This window comes from Amphiprion ocellaris, chromosome 2 (assembly GCF_022539595.1).
Source record: "Amphiprion ocellaris isolate individual 3 ecotype Okinawa chromosome 2, ASM2253959v1, whole genome shotgun sequence".
Lineage (NCBI taxonomy): Eukaryota > Metazoa > Chordata > Actinopteri > Pomacentridae > Amphiprion > Amphiprion ocellaris.
In genome coordinates this window covers 35641223-35661180 of record NC_072767.1, presented here as the reverse complement: position 1 = coordinate 35661180, position 19958 = coordinate 35641223, and the positions used below count along the sequence as shown (strand labels likewise).

The following is a 19958-nucleotide window of genomic DNA, read 5'->3' as shown; positions in this document are numbered from 1 at the left end:
CATGATAAAATCAGAATAATTTGTTGCATGTCTGTGCGGCGGTGGATAACCAGAAAAGCGGCAAGAAGAATGACCTTTATTTGCTCAATTATCAGAAGATAAATGATTCCTTACAGTATCTGTGCTTCTTTTATGTTGGCAGCCCTTCCATCTGTCATTCAGACAGTGACCTTTCCGAGGGCAGCAGGAAGTATTCGCCCAGCTCCGAGACTTCAGTGGAAACCCAGAGGGCGTGTGGTAAAAGACACGTTATCATCAAACATGGGAATCTGCACACATGCACACACATACGAGCAGAGATATTATGAACACCACTTGACGGACTCGAGAAGAAGCTGGCACACTGGCGCTCTTCACAAATGGCCTCCCAGATGTTCTTTTTAGTGCCATCACACAAATAAAAGATTGATAATTTGGACAAATGTGTCTGTGTGCATTTTCCTCCCTTTTTCTCCAGCTTCACTGCCGAAGGAAGCAGCTGTTCGCATCATCTCACATGCGCTTTTTCTTTTTTTGCGTGTCTCAGGAGGCTTCTCGGAGACCTACGCCGCTCTGTGCGACTATAATGGCATCAGCTGCAAGGAGGAAGTGCAGTGGGTAAGAGCTGTGGGACTGTGCCTGTGTCGCTGTGAGTGCTTTAGAGTGTTACGTATAGCACTGTGCACAACATGTCGGGGGGTCGTATGCTGCAGCTAACAGGCTCATATGTAATGTCGCCCCCAGGATGTGGACACCATCTATCACTCCCAGGATAACCGAGAGTTTAACCTGCTGGATTTCAGCCACCTGGAGAGCAGGTGAGGGACGGAGGGCGGTCAGACACGATTACTTCCAAAAGACTGTACTTTGCTCTTGTTTACCTCAATTTCGTCTCTTCCAGGGATTTGGCCGTGATTGTCGCATCGATGGCGTACAACACCTGGTTCACTAAACTGTACTGTAAAGACCTGCGCATTGTAAGTATGAACTTCTCTGTTACACCTTCTGATTAAATGCGGCTTTAAGCAACATAACAGACAAAAAGTGTGACTTAAATGTGTCCCTTCTGCATCAGGGCTCAGAGGTGACGGAGCAGGTCCTGCATACGATCAGCAAATCCTCCAGCCTCGAGGAGATCACGCTGGAGAACGCCGGGCTGAAATCGTGAGTTTTAATTCCTCCTCTCACACATGACGACATTGTCAGGGTCATCCTGGTTTGGCTTTTTAACCCTTGAACCCGTCATTAAGTTTGAAATGCAGGCAATCTTTTTTAAAAGATGATAAAATTACACCATTTATCAAAGCCCGAAACCATGAAAGAGAAAGGATTGTTAGATTTTCAAGTTTCAGACGCCTGTGGAGCTACTTATCTGTGACTTACTGTTCTGTTGGGAATCTAAGGTTAAACTTGTGATACTTCATCCAAACATGTTATTCTTATTAGTATGTCTCATTTGCCAGAAATAAACAATTTACAAAAATGAGTTTAAAAAACAAAAAATTGCAAATGATCGCACTATTATAAAGATTTTATTCTACATGCACGTTTAAAAATTCACCAAAAATAGTTTGTTCCATTCAGACTTATTTAAAAACTAAAAATAATTTTAAAAATCTGATTTATTGCATTATAACTTTACTATACTGCTCACAAACACACTTTAAATTCTATCCACGTCTAATCATGGTTGTGCTGTTTCCATAGAGGTCCAAGTCTTTGTATTTCTGTGAAAAATGAGTCTGCAGTGAGTAAAATTGTGACAGGAGCAAAAAACAGCCAGAAACCGCTTGGAGTTCAGAGGGTTAACAAAAGGCTTATGATGCAAACTTGTGGCTGTGGAATTACCCAAATGGTAAACAATCAACATTGTTTAGTTGCATTGTGGGAACTATAGGTGTTTGTGGAGATTGATGCATACTAAGAGCTCATAAGTGAGGATCATTCAGCCTCGCTTCGATCTCAAACATCTATTTATTAACGTGTGAGTCTCTGAACATAATGAAGGCTAATTCACTGCAGCACTGCTTTAAATGTCTGTCTGTAAAGGGAACACTCCGTCTCATTACAACAGATAGTGATGCAACAAATAAATGTGGGTTGTAATGCGAACGTCTTTGTGTTCTGACTGTACATCAGGCAAAAAAAAGAAAGATATTTGAAGACATCACCTTGAACTGTCTACACTTAAAAAGAGCATCATAGTGTTCGTAATGGTCCATAATGAAAAGCCTTTGTTAGTTGCAGCCCTTATGTGATTCTCTGTATGTAACTGTGTTTGCAGAGACTTTCCACAGAAGATGTCAGCGGCTCTTTCAGAGAACCCTGCTTCAGTCATTCATTCTCTCAACCTGGCTCACAACTCACTGGACAACCAAGGTATCACAAAACATGAGTTTCTTTTACTGTAATTCACTGTAGCTGCTTTTCACGTAAGTTTGGGTCTGGAAAAGTGCTGCTTTTATCATTTTTATCACTGGATTTAGTTCTGAGTTTTTAGTTTTCCTACTTGCTACTAAAAAACATGACAATTAAAAAAAAAAAACTGCCCCTCATTTTTAATTTCATCTGGTACCTCAGCATTTACCTCAGAATCCTATACTTCTAAAAATGACAAACTATTCCTTTAGAGTTTGAAGGAAGAAGATCACATAAAAACAACTTTTTGCTGATGAGGCATGGTAAGCTGAACATTATGTTTAATTTTCTCTCTTGCATTTGTGTTTCAGGTGTTTCCAACTTAATCCAGCAGGTGTGTCGCCTGAGCAAAGGCCTTCGTCTCCTCAACCTCTCCAAGACCTCACTCACCTCTAAAGGTTCGGGCTTAACCCTCTCTAGTTCTGCTGAGCACTGTTTGCAGGAGTTGCTACCATTCAAGACAGTGAAAGGGAAAAATCAGTTGATCCACCTGCAGCTATCGCAGCTCAGGTTAGATCTCACTGTGGATCAGGGGATTCAAAACCTCCCGAGCTCCAGATAATTCTCCCCCGAAGAGCTTTTGTTTCAACTTTTGGCCTCGTTACAACTCCATATTGACTTATGATGTCTTGCGCTGCCCCGCAGGCAGTAAGTTACCATCTCATCCTACCATGTACCCAGTGGAGAATTTAAATATTACATTGAATTGCGCTGCTTCCCTTCTACTGATACCTGCTGCTGCAAGATGTGTATGAATAATGTAACGACACAAAATGTTTTAAGTGCGTTCTTCAGATATTGTACACCCTTTCTCCTGTCACTTGCTTTTTTCTCTTTTTTTTCACTTTATCCATGTGCACTCTGTTTTTTTTTTACCTCAGGAGTGGTGTCTCTCTCTCAGGCTCTGTGCTCCAGCGATGAGTACTCCAACTCCCTCCTGCACCTGGACCTGAGCAAGAACCCCGGGGTCCTCTCAGGGGAGGATGCCTCGGTCAGACAGCAAAACCCATCTAGAAACAAACAAAAAACAGACACACTGCTCCATTTATACGTCACTATTCCAGGCTGATGCGATGCCTCTCTTTCTGGTTTTGCAGAACTTGTATCTCTTCTTGTCTCAGCCCAACTGCCTGGTCCACTTGGATCTGTCCGGCACCGACTGCTCCGTCGACTCCGTGAGTTTTTAAAGGATGATCAAATGTTTATGTGCAATGAAATGCGTTTCTTTCCATGCAGATTCTCAGCCCAGATAAACTGTTTCCGCCCTGTGTCTCATGCAGCTATTTGGGGCTCTTCTGAGGGGGTGTTGCGCTGATCTCTCCTTTCTGAATCTTTCCAAAAATTCCTTCTCCCACAGGTTAGTCATGTCTTTAAAATTACCTAAAACTATAAGATGCAGCTCCGAATCCAAATCTGAGAAGATCTCATCCTTATTTCACCTTAGTGGCCTCGATCTTCCTCTCATGTCTTCCTCTCTCCCTCCGTTTCTTCCCCTCTTTCCCTTTTTTGTCAGTCATTATCTTCATCTCTTGCTTAATGGGAAATCAGAAATGAGCTTTGTGGGAATCACTGGAACATTGTGTTTCCTCGCTGTGGGTGTGTCGACCGCCGCTTAAAACTCTCGGTGCTCTCTGCATAGATAAGAGTCATGAATATTTAAAGCAGATCTATCTATCATTTGACCCCACTCGCTCCCCCTCCCGCAACTCCAAGCAATATTCACTCATATTTCTCATTGTGTCAGATCCCCTCAGTCGGCGCTGCACTCGTATTTACCCAGCATGTCAACAAAGTGACTTCATCTGCATGTGTGGCCCATCTCATCCCATCTCATCCTCTGTATTGTCTCTCTACCTCTACGTCTCCTCCTTTCTGATCCTGTTTTTTATTCTAATCCAACAGGAAAGTGAAGGATACGTTGCCGCTATTCCGTCAGTTCTTCAGCTCGGCCTTCAGCCTCACTTATGTCAGCCTGGCCTCTATGAAGCTGCCCCCTGATGTTCTCAGGTACCATATTCTCCCTTTTATCTCAACTCCTCTACAATGAAGGCAGAGTGGAACGTATGGATGCACTCCGGGGTGCCAGAGAGACTTTCTTCACTCCCTCTCCTCGTCTTTCCTTTGTCAGTCATTCCTCTTCTTCTGTCTACAGGGCTCTTCTGACAGGGTTAACCTCCAATCCTCATATCAATGACCTTCATCTGGACATCAGCAGCTGCGAGGTAAAAGCTCATCTTCACATCTGCAGTGGATTTCGAAAGGCGGGAGGTGTAGCTCGATCCGCGCTTTAGCAGAGCAGCAGCTCCAGTGTGTCAAAACAGGAGGCAGAATGTTGTCGTTGCTGTAGGTCACCTGTGTCTTTGTGGCGCTCAGAGTGACTGTAGTGGGACAGAATATGGTTTGGGTTGCATTTACAGGCGTGTAGCAGTTTCAGTGAGGAAACATAATTTATTGCAGAAACATGAGCGTGCTAAATCTAAGTGTTTTGGCAGTTGGACTCCAGTGAGAAGCAGCATCGCTGGGCAGAGTCCCAGATGAAGGTGGGAGATGAGGACAGGACCCCCAGAGTTAACATGTTGGTGGTGTTTGAGCAAAGTTAGCAGATGGCTGATGGAGACTTGCTGAGACTCCCTGGACGACCTGATGAGGAGGAGATGTGGAGGAGGAGGGATTAACAGTCTGCAAGGGATAGTAACAGGATTGCAATGAATTTCAAAAACAGGGTCTAGAGGCTGATTGGCTCAGAGAACACTGGCAGATAGAGCATTGGGCAAGAATAGTGAAAATAGTGTGGAAAAAACTGAAGTGACAATGGAAATACTACTGCAGGAAAAGCCTATATTCACTAAGATGTGACAGAAGATGCAGATTGAACTTGTGCATGAGATTAATGAAGAACTTGTGAACCTTTATGTGGATTCTATAGAGAGCGGTACTGATTGAAAAAGGTGTTGTGTCAGATGTGCATGAACTAAAAGACCAGTGCAAGTTAAAGGTGTTCAGTTTTATTCCTCATCCAGAATGTAGGAAATTCATGGAAGTGTGTTTGTGTTTCCACATGCAGTTTACTCCTCTGAACTCCCAAACTTGCCAATGGTCTTGAAAACCACATTGTCTTTTTAAAAAAAAAAAAAATTCTGACAGTCCTTGAACTACTCTTAAGACTTAAACCACAACCAATTTTAAAATTGTAATATTTCATCAATATCCCTTTATACTGCATGTAACAATCTTAAAATCCACCTGAAATGAAGCGTTTGCTCTAACTAAATTCTGTTCAGTACAAAATACACTATATTACCGAAAGTATTCGCTCACCCATCCAAATAATCAGAATCAGGTGTTCCAATCGCTTCCATGGCCACAGGTGTATAAAATCAAGCACCTAGGCATGCAGACTGCTTTTATAAACATTTGTGAAAGAATGGGTCGCTCTCAGGAGCTCAGTGAATTCCAGCGTGGAACTGTGATAGGATGCCACCTGTGCAACAAATCCAGTCGTGACATTTCCTCACTCCTAAATATTCCACAGTCAACTGTCAGCTGTATTATAAGAAAGTGGAAGTGTGTGGGAATGACAGCAACTCAGCCACCAAGTGGTAGACCACGTAAACTGACGGAGTGGGGTCAGCGAATGCTGAGGAGCATAGTGCGAAGAGGTCACCAACTTCTGCAGAGTCAATCACTTCCTCTTCCAACATGACTGTGCACCAGTGCACAAAGCAAGGTCCATAAAGACCTCACAAATGTACTTCTGGAAGAATGGTCAAAAATTCCCATAAACACACTCCTAAACCTTGTGGACAGCCTTCCCAGAAGAGTTGAAGCTGTTATAGCTGCAAAGGGTGGACCGACGTCATATTGAGCTCTATGGATTAGGAATGGGATGTCACTTACGTTCATATGCAAGTCAAGACAGGTGAGTGAATACTTTTGGCAATATAGTGTATCTGTATTCCTCAGCACAACCATGAAGCTATAAGGCAGTCATCTGACAAAAATCAAGCGACTTTTAGGCTGAACTTCAGGCTGTGATTTGCAAATCAGACTGGAGACATACATGGAAACATTAGTTTTTTGTATCTATGTTATACTGCACAGAAGAAATGTTTGTGTTCCCTTCTACTACTAGCAGTTGTAATGTTTCTACAGAGGCGCAGGATTTTATTTTACAGCGCAAAAATTAGCCCACAGTGAGTAAAAATGTGAAAGGAAAAGAGAAAAATAGAAATGAGCTTACTTCAGTAGTCAGATCATTTACTAAAAGCTAAAAGCTGCTGTAATCAATATTTTTCGACAGTCAGTATATTAGATGTGTTGCACTTCATGACAAACTGACAAAGAACTAACATCTGTCGTCTGACAAAAACTAGCTTCTGACTCATAGTGGACGTTCAGCAGCTGAAGATCAAGATATTTCTTGATGGGAAAACTGAGCTAAAAGGGGAAATTGAAATACTAGACTCGGACTCACCAGTTGGCCAAACACACGATTATGTTATATCTGCTGATTGTGTAAATAGGCAGCTAGTTTGCCAACAATCTGCTATTTAATGCCTATTGGATTAGCCACAGCATCTGTCATAACTATGTAAATCTAACGCTCATCTGCCCTGTAATGTTTGATTGAAGCAGCCGTTAACGGGGAAACATTGAAAGGATTTGACAAGCTGGTTATTGATTAGATTTTATCAAACTGCTCCACAGTTTTAACAATGGAAGCATCTCTGTACCGCTGAGCCAAACAAAGCTCACTCTGCTTGCAGAAGCAGAAAAACTGCATCCATAAATTTGCCTTACTGTGCAAAAATAGAACAATTCCCCAAAGACTGGACCTAAAATGACTCTGATTCATGTCTGTGCACATGCTGGTTTTCAATTGTGTCTGTGTCTCTCCAGCTAAGGTCCGCAGGAGCTGTTGTAATCCAGGAACTCTTCCCCAGAGTCTCCTCCATCGCCACTCTGGATATCTCTGATAACGGTACAGTGGCACGCTGCAACACATCCCACTGTGACCTTGACTCCCTGTCCTCGGGTGGGAGACGTTTGAGTGGGCTGCTAATGGATCGTGCCATGTTTAGCTTTATGTGTGTGTGTGTGTGTGTGTGTGTGTGTGTGTGTGTGTGTGTGTGTTGTGCTGACAGGTCTGGATGCAGACTTGCTCACAGTGCTGCCAGCTCTCTCCAGACACCCCTCCCTCAAACACCTTCATCTGGGCAAGAACTTCAACATCAAAAACAGGTGCTGCCAGGGCTCTCTGTCACGCTTTACTGCAGTTATTTATGGATGTGCTGTAAGTGTGTGTGTCTGAACGTGAGCTGCCGTGCCCTGCATATGCCAGCTTGAATATACTGTACACGTCGGTGATTTTACTTGTGTTTTCGGCTGCTGCTCTTCAGGCAGACGGCCTGCGAGCAGCAGGAAGTGACTTGTGCCAGCTCATCCGGCCTCGGCTCTGTGTTCTTGTCTGCAGGGTTCTGGATGAAGTCATGCAGAAGCTGGTTCAGCTCATACAGGAGGAGGAATGTGTGAGTGATTGAAATATAAAATAAAAAAATGAATTTATGGCATTAATTTAGCAGTTTGGTGGCCAACACTGTTAACAATGAAACACAAATCAGCTGCTCAGACATAAAATATAATACTTCCAAAGGAAAATTAATGAACTCATTTACATTTAAGTGCGAAATACATTTAAAATATAATTTTTTTAAAAAGATGAACGATGTCCACCCAAGCACATTCTGGGCATTTTTTGCCACTGACATATTTTTTATTCACTGTTGTGAATAAAATGTAATTTTATAGATTATTTATATGTTTATTGAAAAAGCTGAAAATAAATGGTATCAGCATGTACTGCATCTTAGCAAGTGAACATGGGCGTTACCAGTGCTGGACTGGGTCCACATGCCATTGATATTTTAAGTAACTGCACTTTTAATACATTTCCTTATCTGCTCTGTGTAAACACAGCCTGCAGTTCAACCTAGCATAAAAGTGCCTGAATTTTTATTGCATGACTGTTGGTCCCAGCTGATCACTAATGGCTGAATTTTGAAGGTGCAGAATTTTTGTTTTATATAAAGTGTTGTCAATGGTTTCTTTTGGCAAGTTTTTAAATGAGACATGTAGAAATCTGTTTTTGGCAAGAAATATCACAATTTTAAGCTTATACTTGGTTATGTTTTTGGTATGTCATAGCTAAAGTTGAGAGTCTGTCATTTTTTTCTTTTTCAAGTTATTTTTTTGGCCTTTTGGTGGCTTTATTGGACAGGTTAGTAGAGAGGCAGACAGGAAAGTAGGGAGAAGAACGGGGGGAAGACCTGCAGCAAAGGGCCGTGAGCTGGAATCAAACCCAGACTGCTGCGTTGGGGACTACAGCACCCATTCATGGGTCACCCACTCAACCAGCTGACCTATCTGGATGCATTTTTTTCTGTTTTTACAATTTCGAAAAACTTAACATGCTTTTTCCACGCTGGTGGGTATTAGGATTCAAATATTTAACCCTCCTGTTGTCTTCATTTACGGGCACCAAAAAATATTGTTTCCTGTCTGAAAAAAATCCAAAAATTCAGCAAAAAAAATTCCCCAAATTTCTGAAAATTTGCAAAACCTTCAGGAAGAAAATTTCAATAATCCCTTACAAGTTTCCCTTGAAAGTTTTAGTTTTTAAAAATCCCCCAAATTTGGCAAGAAAATTCTTGTAAATATTTTCAAAAAATGATAAAAAAAATCTTCAAAAAAATCCTAAAAATATCTAAAATGATTAAATATATATCAGTACAACTTCTAATATTTTCTTTAAGAACACACAAAAAAATCAACCAAAATCCAGCGAAATTTGCTGGATTTTGGTAGATTTTTATGTGAATGTTCTTAAGAAACATTTTTAACATTTGTTTTTTTCCACCAAAAAATGTTCAAAGATTTCCCAAAAATGTTGAAAATGTGGACATCAGAAGTTTCACTGTGAAAAAAAAAAAAAAAAAAAAAAAAAAATATATATATATATATATATATATATATATATATTTTTTTTTTTTTTTTTTTTTCAAACTTTAAAACGGGTCAATGTTGACCCGCAGGACAACACAAGATTTAAGGTATCATCATAGTTGTTATCATTAAAATACAACGCAGCTTCCAGGACTCACTGTTTTTGCTTCATATTTTACTGCAGACGTGTCACTGTCATCAATTATTGCTGTTCCCCTGTTAACACTGTGTGCACAGCGTCGATATCCTTACACACACATACTGTAAATAATTCATGTATACAGCATGTAAAAGTCATGCTGGCGAACTGTCACATCACTATGCAGTAAATTACTACTGCACTTTATCCTCAGCTCCTCCCACACTGCACAGTCTTACCAGTTTTCCCTAATTTATTTCCAAACGCCCTCCACACACACATGCACTCTTTTAGCTCACATTTCATGCTTAATATTTGGTTCCTTTCCTCTCCAGGCCCTGCAGTCTCTGTCGCTGTCCGACTCGCGGCTTCGCTCTCGAGGCACCGTGCTGGTCAACGCTCTGGGCAGCAACACCTGCCTGAGAAAAGTGGACCTGAGCGGGAACAACATGGACAATATCGGAGCCAAGATGCTGAGCAAGGCCCTGCAGATCAACACCACGCTCAGGTGAAGCGAAAAGATGAGGCTATTTCTGTGTTTTTGCAGTGACTGTATGGAGGTTTCCTGTATATGCTACTCACGCCTTTGCCCCGCAGGAGTGTGACATGGGATCGCAACAACACCTCCGCAGCAGGATTCCTGGACGTGGCCCGCGCGCTCGAGCAGTAAGAGCATTAAAACATCATCAATAGCAATGTGTAGTGGGATCAGTAAATACGAGGACACCTTATACATCAGCTGCAAGAAGTGATTATAGGAAACTTCTTTTTTTTTTTTTGCAACATGAGCAAAGCAAATTGTTGCTTTCCACTTTGCTATCATAACTGGTCCAGAGTTGCCTTTAGGCAACGGATGACATGGTTGCAAAGATCAAAGTATTACTCACAGATTGCGTGGCGCAGGAGAAATATTTTGGGATGAGCTCTGTCCGGTGGGGATATTAACCTTAACTAACCCTGGAATCTGTAACCCACTTTATTTTCCGTTTTTAGTCCGGCACTGTCTCCTTCAATAATTCGACCCTTCCCTCTCTCTCCATCTCCCAGTAATTTCACCTTGCAGTACATGCCTCTACCCCTGAGTGACATCAGCCAGGCGTACCGCAGCGCCCCCGAGAGGACGGAGCAGGCGTTGACCAAGGTCGGCATCGCAGATTTGATAAATGTCTCTCTGGTTTGCAACAGGGCTGCACAGTGGTTTGGTGGTTATCGCTGTCGCCTTGCAGTTAGAAAATCCCCGGTTTGTGTGTCTTTCTGCATGGATGGATGGTTGGCAACAGAGCATCTTCATTTTTGCCTTTCGTGTTTTAATGCATTCAAAGCGTTCATTCATCAAGTGCTCTGAGCAGACGTTTAAGGTTGTAGACAGACTGTATCCAATATTAGACATAAAAAGTCAGCCAGTCTAACACTCTATGAGATCTGTATCTATTAATCAAAGGCCAAATATCTCAAATTTGTGCAATAAAAGCTGGACTTTATCACAGAAGTCCTACCGCAGTATTCTCCCACACAGAATGATGCAGTTAAGCACAAATTAAGAATTCATCTTATCTCATCTTACACTGACAGAGATATTCAGATTATTTTACCCTGAAGATCAAGGAAAGTGTTTTAGAGAAGTGTTTTCTTCAAACGCTCTGAAGTTTGCGCGTTTCCCAAAGCAGCACTTCAGATTGAGTGCAAGCTCATAACATTAAGAGCTTCTTAACATCCGCTGGTGTGGAAAACACAGTGCTGATTACTCTGTAAACTTGCACTAATTTCATTCATGTACTTATTTATTGAGGAGATCTGGAAACTGCAGACAAATTCAGCAAAGTAGCATTTCAGCAAGAGAAAAATCACTTGTTAGGTTTTAATTAAAGGTCCTGTAGTTTCTAATTAGGGCTGAACGATTTGGGGAACATATCTAATTGTTATTTTTCTGACATATTGCGAATTGATATGTTGTATAATTCCCATAACAATAAGCATTAGTAGAATATGTAGTGTATAGTAGATTTAAAACATCTGATGGAGCAAATGTCACACACAGAGGATGGCATGAATTTATAAAACCACTAATATGACAGTTGAAACTCGAGGTCTGATACGCTGCATAGCATGAATCCATTGCATGGAGTCTTTGCAGTTGGCAAAGTGTATTTCAGTTTGAAATCAATTAATTGTTCAGCCCCACTGAAAATACTGAAATGACTACAAGTTAAAAATAACTGTGTTCCTTCCTTAATGTGCTGCAGTCATCACCGTAATTATTGCTGTCTGGAATGAGACAACCTTTCGTAATGAGAGGACGCTCTAGCACAACAAATTACAAGTTTGGTCCAAGTCAATAATTATTCATTTGTTTTGTTTAAAGTCTTGTAAGTTTTTAGGTTTTTATTTTCCTAGATTTTACCACTCATTTTACCTCAAACTAGGGGTTAAATGATTATCACTTCACCAATTACCAGAACTGATTTTCAGCTTTTTTCTGATTATTTGCATAGTTGTTTTTTAACTAACTTCCAATATATTAATTTTAAAATACAGTACTTTAGTTCTGGCACTCGATCCGATTGCTTCCAAGTCTGAAAAAATAGAGAATGAATACTGAAGAATAAATATTTGACACATTTTCTGTTGATTAAACATATGCAAAACATATATAATCGTATTTTAATTAAGCTTTGTGTAGGGGATTGTGTTATTTAAATTTTTGACACTACAATTTTCATTTCTCCTGCAAAATGATTTCCAAATATTGGTGACCAACTTGTACCTCAATTGCCACTGAACAGAGAGCATGAATGATCAGGATGTAAGACAGAATGACCAAAAACAATAAAAGCATGAGAGAAACTGCAGCTTCCAGAGGTTTCTGTTCTTCACCTCTCAAATACTTGTTAAGCTGTTAATTTCTAAGGTCAACTGAGAAACTCCTCTAATGCTTAAAATGGTTTGTTGGAAGCTTGCAGGACTCTGAGCCTTAAGGTGCTTTTGAGAACGAGGACTCAGAAATTGTAGGATATAAAAGGACAGTCACCTCTTCTCTGCCTCTTTGTCCTCCTCATGTCTTTACAACCACTTTACAATCATATCTTCACCACAACATCTCGATTCAGGGCAGTGGCTCATCACCTGAACTGTTGGCTGCCACACTCCAGTGACTTCAACTGTGCAATAAAACCATTCATCCTGGTCTACCTGGAACCAAGCATCCCTCCCTCCCGTGTGTTTATTATTACTTCTGTTTTGACACTGTACTTTCTTGTACTTTTCTTGTACCGTTTTATTGTACAAACCAACAATTTTGCACCGATTTTTTGCAAATACCAACATCTTTAGACACCTTATTTCTTCGACCAGCATGATCCGCATGTTGCTTGAATGTTCTTTTGTACTTTGTTTTTCTTAGCGATCTTGAACGTAGCATGCGTGAGCTACTGGATACCTTGAATTTCCCCAATAAACCTATCTATCTCTGTTTTGTTCTGTCTGTCCTGGCAGATCCAGCGTGCTCTGGTGAGGAACAACCAGACGCAGCGTTTCTCCCAGCGTCAGGCTCTTCGGCTGCACCAGGGCCTCGTCACCAGCACCGCCGAGCAGGTAGCGACCGTCTGTCTGTGCTCACCTTTGTGTACGTTTTTTGTGAATGCTACCTGGAACACTTCCCCCCGTCTGTCTGTTTCCAAGGTGATGGAGCGCCTGTGTGTGCGCGTCCAGCAGCAGGTGTGTTTGCTACGAGGCGTCGGCGAGATGGAGGAGATTCAAGCTGCTAAACAAGTGCTGAAAGAGGCCAGGAACTCTCGCGCTGTGAGTGATGTGAAATGCATGAGAGTAGTATTTGCATTGCTGTTGCTCTGAATCTGAATTAATCCTGTCTCTTACCGGTGCACCAAGCTCTACCCTTCATTGTGTGAGCTGGCTCATGTGCTGTCTGTGGACGGGCCAGTGAGGCAGAGGCTGGACTCTCTGGCTGGAGAACTTGCCAAAGCTGCAGACAAGGAGCTGCAGGTAGATCTGATAGCTTCTGTTTTTGTCACACCACGATCCATAGCAGACGTCACTGATAACAAGCTCTCCTCGCAGGTGATCGTGGACTCCATGGTGTCTCTCTGTCGCGAGCTCTGTCCTTTATCTTCTTCTGCAGCTGAGAGATTAAGTCCTCCTCTCTCATCCGTCTCTGAGCGAGTGTCCATCCCTCGCTCTGCCATTCGCACTGCCCTCATGGAGAGAGCGGCGCAGGACATTCACAGAGCCTTGGAGTAAGAGCCAGGATGAAGCAGCAGCAATAAGTCTAAATTTGATAAGCACGATATCGATTTACTCTCACTTTTTTTTTTTTTTTTTAACCAAGCCTCTTCCCGTCTGTCTCTCCCACTTCCTCTAACCTAATCTTCTGCAGAGAAGTGAAGCTGTCAGTGGTTTCCTATCTCACCAACTCCATCGTGGACCAAATCCTGCAGGAACTCTACGGCACCCATAAGACGCTGGTAAACACAGAGCACTTAGTGTAGAAGTCCTGGAAATGAATGCATGTTTGTCCGAAGGTTTAAGAGTTTTCTGTCTCAGACCCGACAGGTGTCTCATCTGAAATGCTGGGAGGAGACGTGTGAAGACGGGTCAGGCTGGAGGTTCAACAGACACAGAGACTCTCTGGACATCACAGACGAAGAGCTGGGCACCAGCATAGTGAGTGTGAACGAAGACATGATTCCGTATTTTCATTTCTTCTTCTATTTGTATCTCAGGCAATAGGGAGTCACTACTTTGGCACAGCAGCCAATATCAACTATCCTTCTGCCGTTGGTTGACTTTTTCATTGTCCATTAAAAAAAAAAACGTCAGCTGCTTCTATAAGGTTGTCTAGACTTGCTTGTAATGCTTGATTTTTTTTTGACATCAGCAGAATCTTTCTACAAGAACAGTATCTTTCAGTTGTTCCGCATCATGACTTTTTCATACAATTTTTATCCCCCAAAACCACCAGCTTGTTTGAAAGGCATGTTGTCTTATAATAAATTGCCAAAATGACACCATTTGTAATGGCCAGAATCTGCACTAACACAAAGGATCAACAGATTTCAAACTTCCCAACAGCTCTTGAACTACTCATCATTCCTTTCTGTTGCAAAATCTAAGCTTCAAATTAGGATTTTTCATCAAAATCACTATATTCTACACTATTGCAACCAGTAGTCAAGTGATGAAAATTCAAGGACTTTACAGCTAAAGTGGACGAAAATGCAGGATAAGACTACGGATACAAAGCAAGTATGGAAACAAATTTAAAATGTAAGCAGTAAAATATATATGGTATGTACAGTCATCATTTTCTTCCAGTAGTTGCACAACTTTATTTTTGGTGTGATTAGAATCTTTGTAAAGAAGGGGAAATTCAACTTTATTATAATTTTTTCCCTTTGTGATGATTTCTGACATTATAACTGTGCCACACTGCACCAAAGACATTTCTGAATTTTCTCTACTTCTAACCTGGATGTGCTGTTTGCACTGAGGTACAGAACATTATATTACAGTAAAAAATGAGCCCGGTGTGAGTACAAATGTGACAGGAGCAAAAAGCTCACAAAAACTGCTTCAGGTTCAGAAAGTTAAATCCCCAGCAGGCACAGTCCTGTCGTATTTTGTCGCAGCTATTGCCTGCGGCAAACTCCATGTGAGGTTTAAAAGGATTTCGCTCGGATATACCACTGTCTCTTCAACAATCTCTCACCAAGATAAAAATTTTGTTTTAGATAAGGCCAGGAAATAGGAGAATGATCAGCCACTTCCCCCAGCGTTTGTTTTGCCTCTGAAAAGCCCATTTCCTCTTCTCATCTCTCAGTTTTTACATCCTCGATTCCTCTCCTCACGTCACCAGAGATGTGAACAGAGGAGGCAAAGAAGAGGCACAAAGACAGAGAAGAGTGGAGGCAGCAGACATTTAACAAAATGAGACATCTTTGCCTTGGAGCCGTCGTTTTAAAGTGACGTCAATTAGATATGGCGTGTGGCACAGCTGCATCGTCTGTCCATTGTTCTGGTCTAAGCTGCTGCTGTGTTTTATGATCTCTGCCAGATGAACAGAACCGTGTTCATGACTGTTTATATTCACATCTATTCACATCTACGTGGCAGAATGTGACGAGAATGTATGGATGTTGTGCATATGTAGTTTTAATTTAACACACAAACGCCATGAAATATAAACGAGACAAAATACACAAAAGAATACCTTTGAAAATGAGTAAATTATTGTATATTATAATATGTATTACATACACACGTTTGTCAGTCCTACACTCGACATGGTTTATGTATTCCAGCTGTATGTCATGCTTCCTTTATACATTATGGGTGCAGAAAATCGCATACCGATCCATTTCTGGAGTATGTTGAACACCGAAATGTGGAATATCTCTTATTTTCATGTAAATTTTAATTCTGAGGACACAAAATATCATAATATTCTTGACTTTCCCCACATATTATTCCTCAATTTGTCTCCAGGCTTGATTCCATTTCCAGTTTCAGGTTTTGAGTTGAATCCTTTTTGGATTCTGTTGCGTAATTGTGACATGAAATCATACATACATCAGTGAGTATGTTGATTAAGTAACGCTCACGCTCCCCTGCTTGTTTACCACATTATTAGACTTGAATGTCACATCTAAGCAAAAAAACAAACGAAAACAGAACAGTGGTTCAGCTTTGACTAAATTTGCAGGAATGAGGAGTCTTTCCTCTGTGTTTTGGCGTTTGAAATTTTACACTGACTTTTCTGACAGGAACACGGCAGTTAAAGGTCAGAAATTTTCTCCTACTCTTGCACTGGAGTCGCTTTATCTGTACTTGAATTGATGATTGATTGTCAATTCAATTGTGTTTTGGCCTTTTAGGACCTTCTGCTGATTGAAGTGATTGAAGCATTGAATGTCTACATTTCAAAAGGCCTGCAATTGCAACCCTGGAAGCCTGACTGGCATTTTATAGAAATCAAGTCATTGTTATACGTGATATACACTAAAAATGATTATATAAATAATCTGTATAATACATACAAGTACTCTGTGCTTTCATAGTAAGCAGAACTTCTCTATTATACCTAAAATTTGATTGTTCTCCTCTAAACCCCTGTCACTTCTTTTCAGGTTAGTTCCCTTTCTCTACAATTGTTCATTACAGCTACTTACAGCGCAGAGAAGCCTTTGTATTCAGTAAATTTCTACCTGCAGAACTATTTTTTAATCATCTCTCAAAATGAAAAAAAAAAACCAACTAATCCCGAAACTAAATATCATCTTAAAATATGACTGGAGAGCAGAGATGCTTAGTTAACCTGAAAAAGAATACATAGCAAATCACTGTTGACACACTAAAAGAGCAGTTCAATATTTACAAGACAGCAGGCAAAACTGCACGAGTAAATTGTTTCCTTGACATTATCTCAAGAATCACTGTCAGTTCACTCATTGGCCTCCAGCTTTGATGTCTCCTTTGGAGGAATTTAAAACATCTTTTGTAAAGCTGAAAATCTGCGCATTCATTCCCCTGCTCAAGACCTCTGGTTATTGCAGCTAATGTAGATCCTTGTATTTCAAAAGTGAAACAAATAATTTACCCTCTCAATGACCTGTAAATGCATTATGGATATTGTAAGACACAATACTTTGGTGTCAAAACTTTCTCAAGAATCTAACCATAAAATGACTGACAATAATTTGGGTCCCTGTTAGTAAGTAAACAGGCCTGAATCTGGTCTCAAAGCGATAAAAAATATATTTTTTTACCTTAACATGTTCATATGATGTTTTTCTTATATGCTAGATGACAAATCATGAGCAAGATAAGCAATCAGTGCTATAGCGTAGCATTTCTACCTTGAAACTGCAGTGTACTGATGAAAATATGGATTCAGACTTCCAGGGTTTCATAATAATGCAATAATGTAGAGTTATAGCTAAGCCATTTTAAAGCACATACTGATTATTTTCATGGACAAAACTAAATATGCAACTATGATGAATAGACAAAAATTTTTAAAAGTTAAATCAACAACTGGAGAAAGACTCACTGTCATCACATCCTACCCCCAATTTGCACTTTGTTTCTTCTTAAATCTCCAGTCACAGGCAACATTTTCTGAGGTATAAATCAGAACCAATAGGAGATGCAGAAGTCTGCTTTCCTTTCTGACCACTTGATTTTCAATATACTGAAAGGCCTTTGTGGAATTTTTGTCCCATGATGCCACAAAAATACAGCCTATCTCAGCTTTGACTGACTATTAACATCACTAGTACACCCTGTGGAGTCCCTTAAGGATCCGTCATCAGCCCCATTCTTTCTCTCTTTGTGTTCTCTTTCAGTTATTCATTGCATATTTCCTGCCAGTATTACACTGATGACACTATGCTGTTTGTGTGAAACCAAACAAAAAGTGTCATTCAGAGATCTATGTGGTTCTCAGTGGCAAAGCTGACATGCTGTGGATGTCACTTATAACTTTTATCAATGTATTTAAGCATCTCTACATGCTAACTTTTTTTAATTTTACGCCAAACACAAAGTACAGCTGAAGATGATGGGATGTAGTCAGTATTTATGTAGGTATATAAACCTATTTTTTTTAAAAATTGAGTTTGTGGAAGTCCATCAAATAGTGGTTGAGATATTTCAGTCTGGAACAAAGTGGTGGAATCTCAAGAGACACACCTATGTAATCTTTAGCTTTTATGGACAATTGTTCCAGTGACTAGATTGCTCAGTTCTACTTTCCAAAACTGTAGTTCCTCAAATGGCCACTCGAGGCTGCCTCCAAAAGGGAGTCAATCCCTACAGACCTCAGTGTTAAAACATATGGCTTTACAGCAGAAATAAACATTCTGACAGCCTGATACAAATACAGTTTTGGTCTCTATAGCTAATTTCTCCCTTCATAACAACTGTACGGGAGTGAATATTTATATTTATCACCCATTAAAATTTTATTGAGGCTTAAATTTATGCATCATTTAGGGTGTGGCCACTTTGAGGTACAGTCACAGGACAGTCAATAACAGTCAAAAGGTTTTTCAACTATTTGCACTGTACGTACCAGTTTGTTTTTGTTATTTTGCATTGACTGTTTTTACATGTTTAATGTGCAGCACTTTGCTCAATACTAAAATCAGTGCCTTGATTTGATAAAACTCCACTTAGAAAAGCATTGTGGAGGACTTCTATAATATTTTTGTTCACTTATTTCAAGCGTGTGTGTTTTACATTCCTCTGCATCTCACCAGCTTTTTCATTTTTTTTCTCTTAGGACACAATAGCCATTAAGAAGCGCAGCTCTAGAACAAGACGAATACGACCTGTCTCCACCAGACTGAGTGAGTACTGCTGTACATCCTCTTATCCTCGTCTCTCTCCTCTTTCCTGTCAGGCTCTGACCCTGTCCTGTATCTCCCAGAGCTCCATTAGTGTGTTTTCTGTACTTTTTTTTATCCTTTTCCTGTGTCTTCATCCGAGAAGTCTGTTAATGGCTGTTTTAATCCAGCCTGAGTCAGTATTTCTCAGAGCAGTCACTGATTGTTTTAGATTTGATGACTGTGAAGCAGAAATGATGGCTCCCTGTAATTCCCCCGCCTCATCTCCTTGACAGTTCCTCCTCAGTTTCTTGCTCTCACAGTCTCTACCATCCCTTCAGGCCTGTGTGACGACTCCAGCTCCTCTCCGCCCCCCTCCGTGCCATCGTACTCGTCGCCGCTGTCCCGCTCGGCATCATGGGAGGGCCTGTCAGAGCTGCCTACACAGGGGCTGCCGCTCCATCATGTGACGCGAGTTCGGCCGAGGCCACCAAGGAGGCACAAGGGAGGCCACATTCCTGCTGAGACAGTATGGCAAATTTTGACACACAGTATTCTAGTGTGCATTACTTTAACACAGTTCTGCAGCTCTTTAGCCATCTATCTATGCATAATTCTCCCATTTCCTGATGTTTATGCCTGCTGGCAGTGACTGCTGTCTTTGTCAAAACTAATCTATATAAAGTGGATGGCTGCAATTGGATTATGTCATCTCAGTGAGGGCGAGGCGGTGTTATCCATTTCTTTTATTGCATATATAACATTTACAAATGAAACCCACTTAACTGACCTCTCAAAAAGGTTTTAAATGTCCATTTGTGTCTGTGTGTGCACAGCACTGCAGTGAAAATGGAGGAATAAGCCCACTGGATGATGGACTCCCAGATTTCTACACGAAAAGAGTGCTCCCGGATAGGTAGGAGCTGCTTTTTATATTTCCACTGCCACAGTTCTTCTCCGCAATATCCACTGTGAACCACTCCGTACAGAACATTCCCTCCATTTCACATGTTTAAAATGCAGATCTCATTTCCTTAGAATTACTGTCATTTTCCAAAGCACAGTATAAGTTTTTAGACTGA

The 19958-nt window shown here is 40.9% G+C and overlaps 1 protein-coding gene across 4 annotated transcripts in view; it reads left to right on the top strand.

The window, feature by feature from the left end:
- Positions 1-19958, top strand: part of LOC111569606 (capping protein, Arp2/3 and myosin-I linker protein 3-like) — a 42953-nt gene that overhangs the window by 9619 nt on the left and 13376 nt on the right. For 3 of the 4 annotated variants that reach the window (XM_055015660.1, XM_055015657.1, XM_023271833.3), the window contains exons 6-32: positions 143-237; positions 527-597; positions 724-797; positions 881-956; positions 1055-1143; positions 2264-2358; positions 2709-2795; positions 3279-3388; positions 3495-3572; positions 3678-3754; positions 4300-4404; positions 4550-4619; positions 7297-7378; positions 7542-7638; positions 7871-7925; positions 9874-10046; positions 10136-10204; positions 10586-10679; positions 13031-13129; positions 13217-13336; positions 13424-13537; positions 13613-13788; positions 13929-14016; positions 14096-14215; positions 18834-18900; positions 19218-19405; positions 19713-19792. In XM_055015660.1, the coding sequence (XP_054871635.1) occupies positions 143-237; positions 527-597; positions 724-797; positions 881-956; positions 1055-1143; positions 2264-2358; positions 2709-2795; positions 3279-3388; positions 3495-3572; positions 3678-3754; positions 4300-4404; positions 4550-4619; positions 7297-7378; positions 7542-7638; positions 7871-7925; positions 9874-10046; positions 10136-10204; positions 10586-10679; positions 13031-13129; positions 13217-13336; positions 13424-13537; positions 13613-13788; positions 13929-14016; positions 14096-14215; positions 18834-18900; positions 19218-19405; positions 19713-19792 (2649 nt within the window). Of the gene's footprint in view, positions 1-142; positions 238-526; positions 629-723; positions 798-880; positions 957-1054; positions 1144-2263; positions 2359-2708; positions 2796-3278; positions 3389-3494; positions 3573-3677; positions 3755-4299; positions 4405-4549; positions 4620-7296; positions 7379-7541; positions 7639-7870; positions 7926-9873; positions 10047-10135; positions 10205-10585; positions 10680-13030; positions 13130-13216; positions 13337-13423; positions 13538-13612; positions 13789-13928; positions 14017-14095; positions 14216-18833; positions 18901-19217; positions 19406-19712; positions 19793-19958 lie in introns of those variants that run through there. The other variant, XM_055015662.1, reaches the window with a different exon arrangement.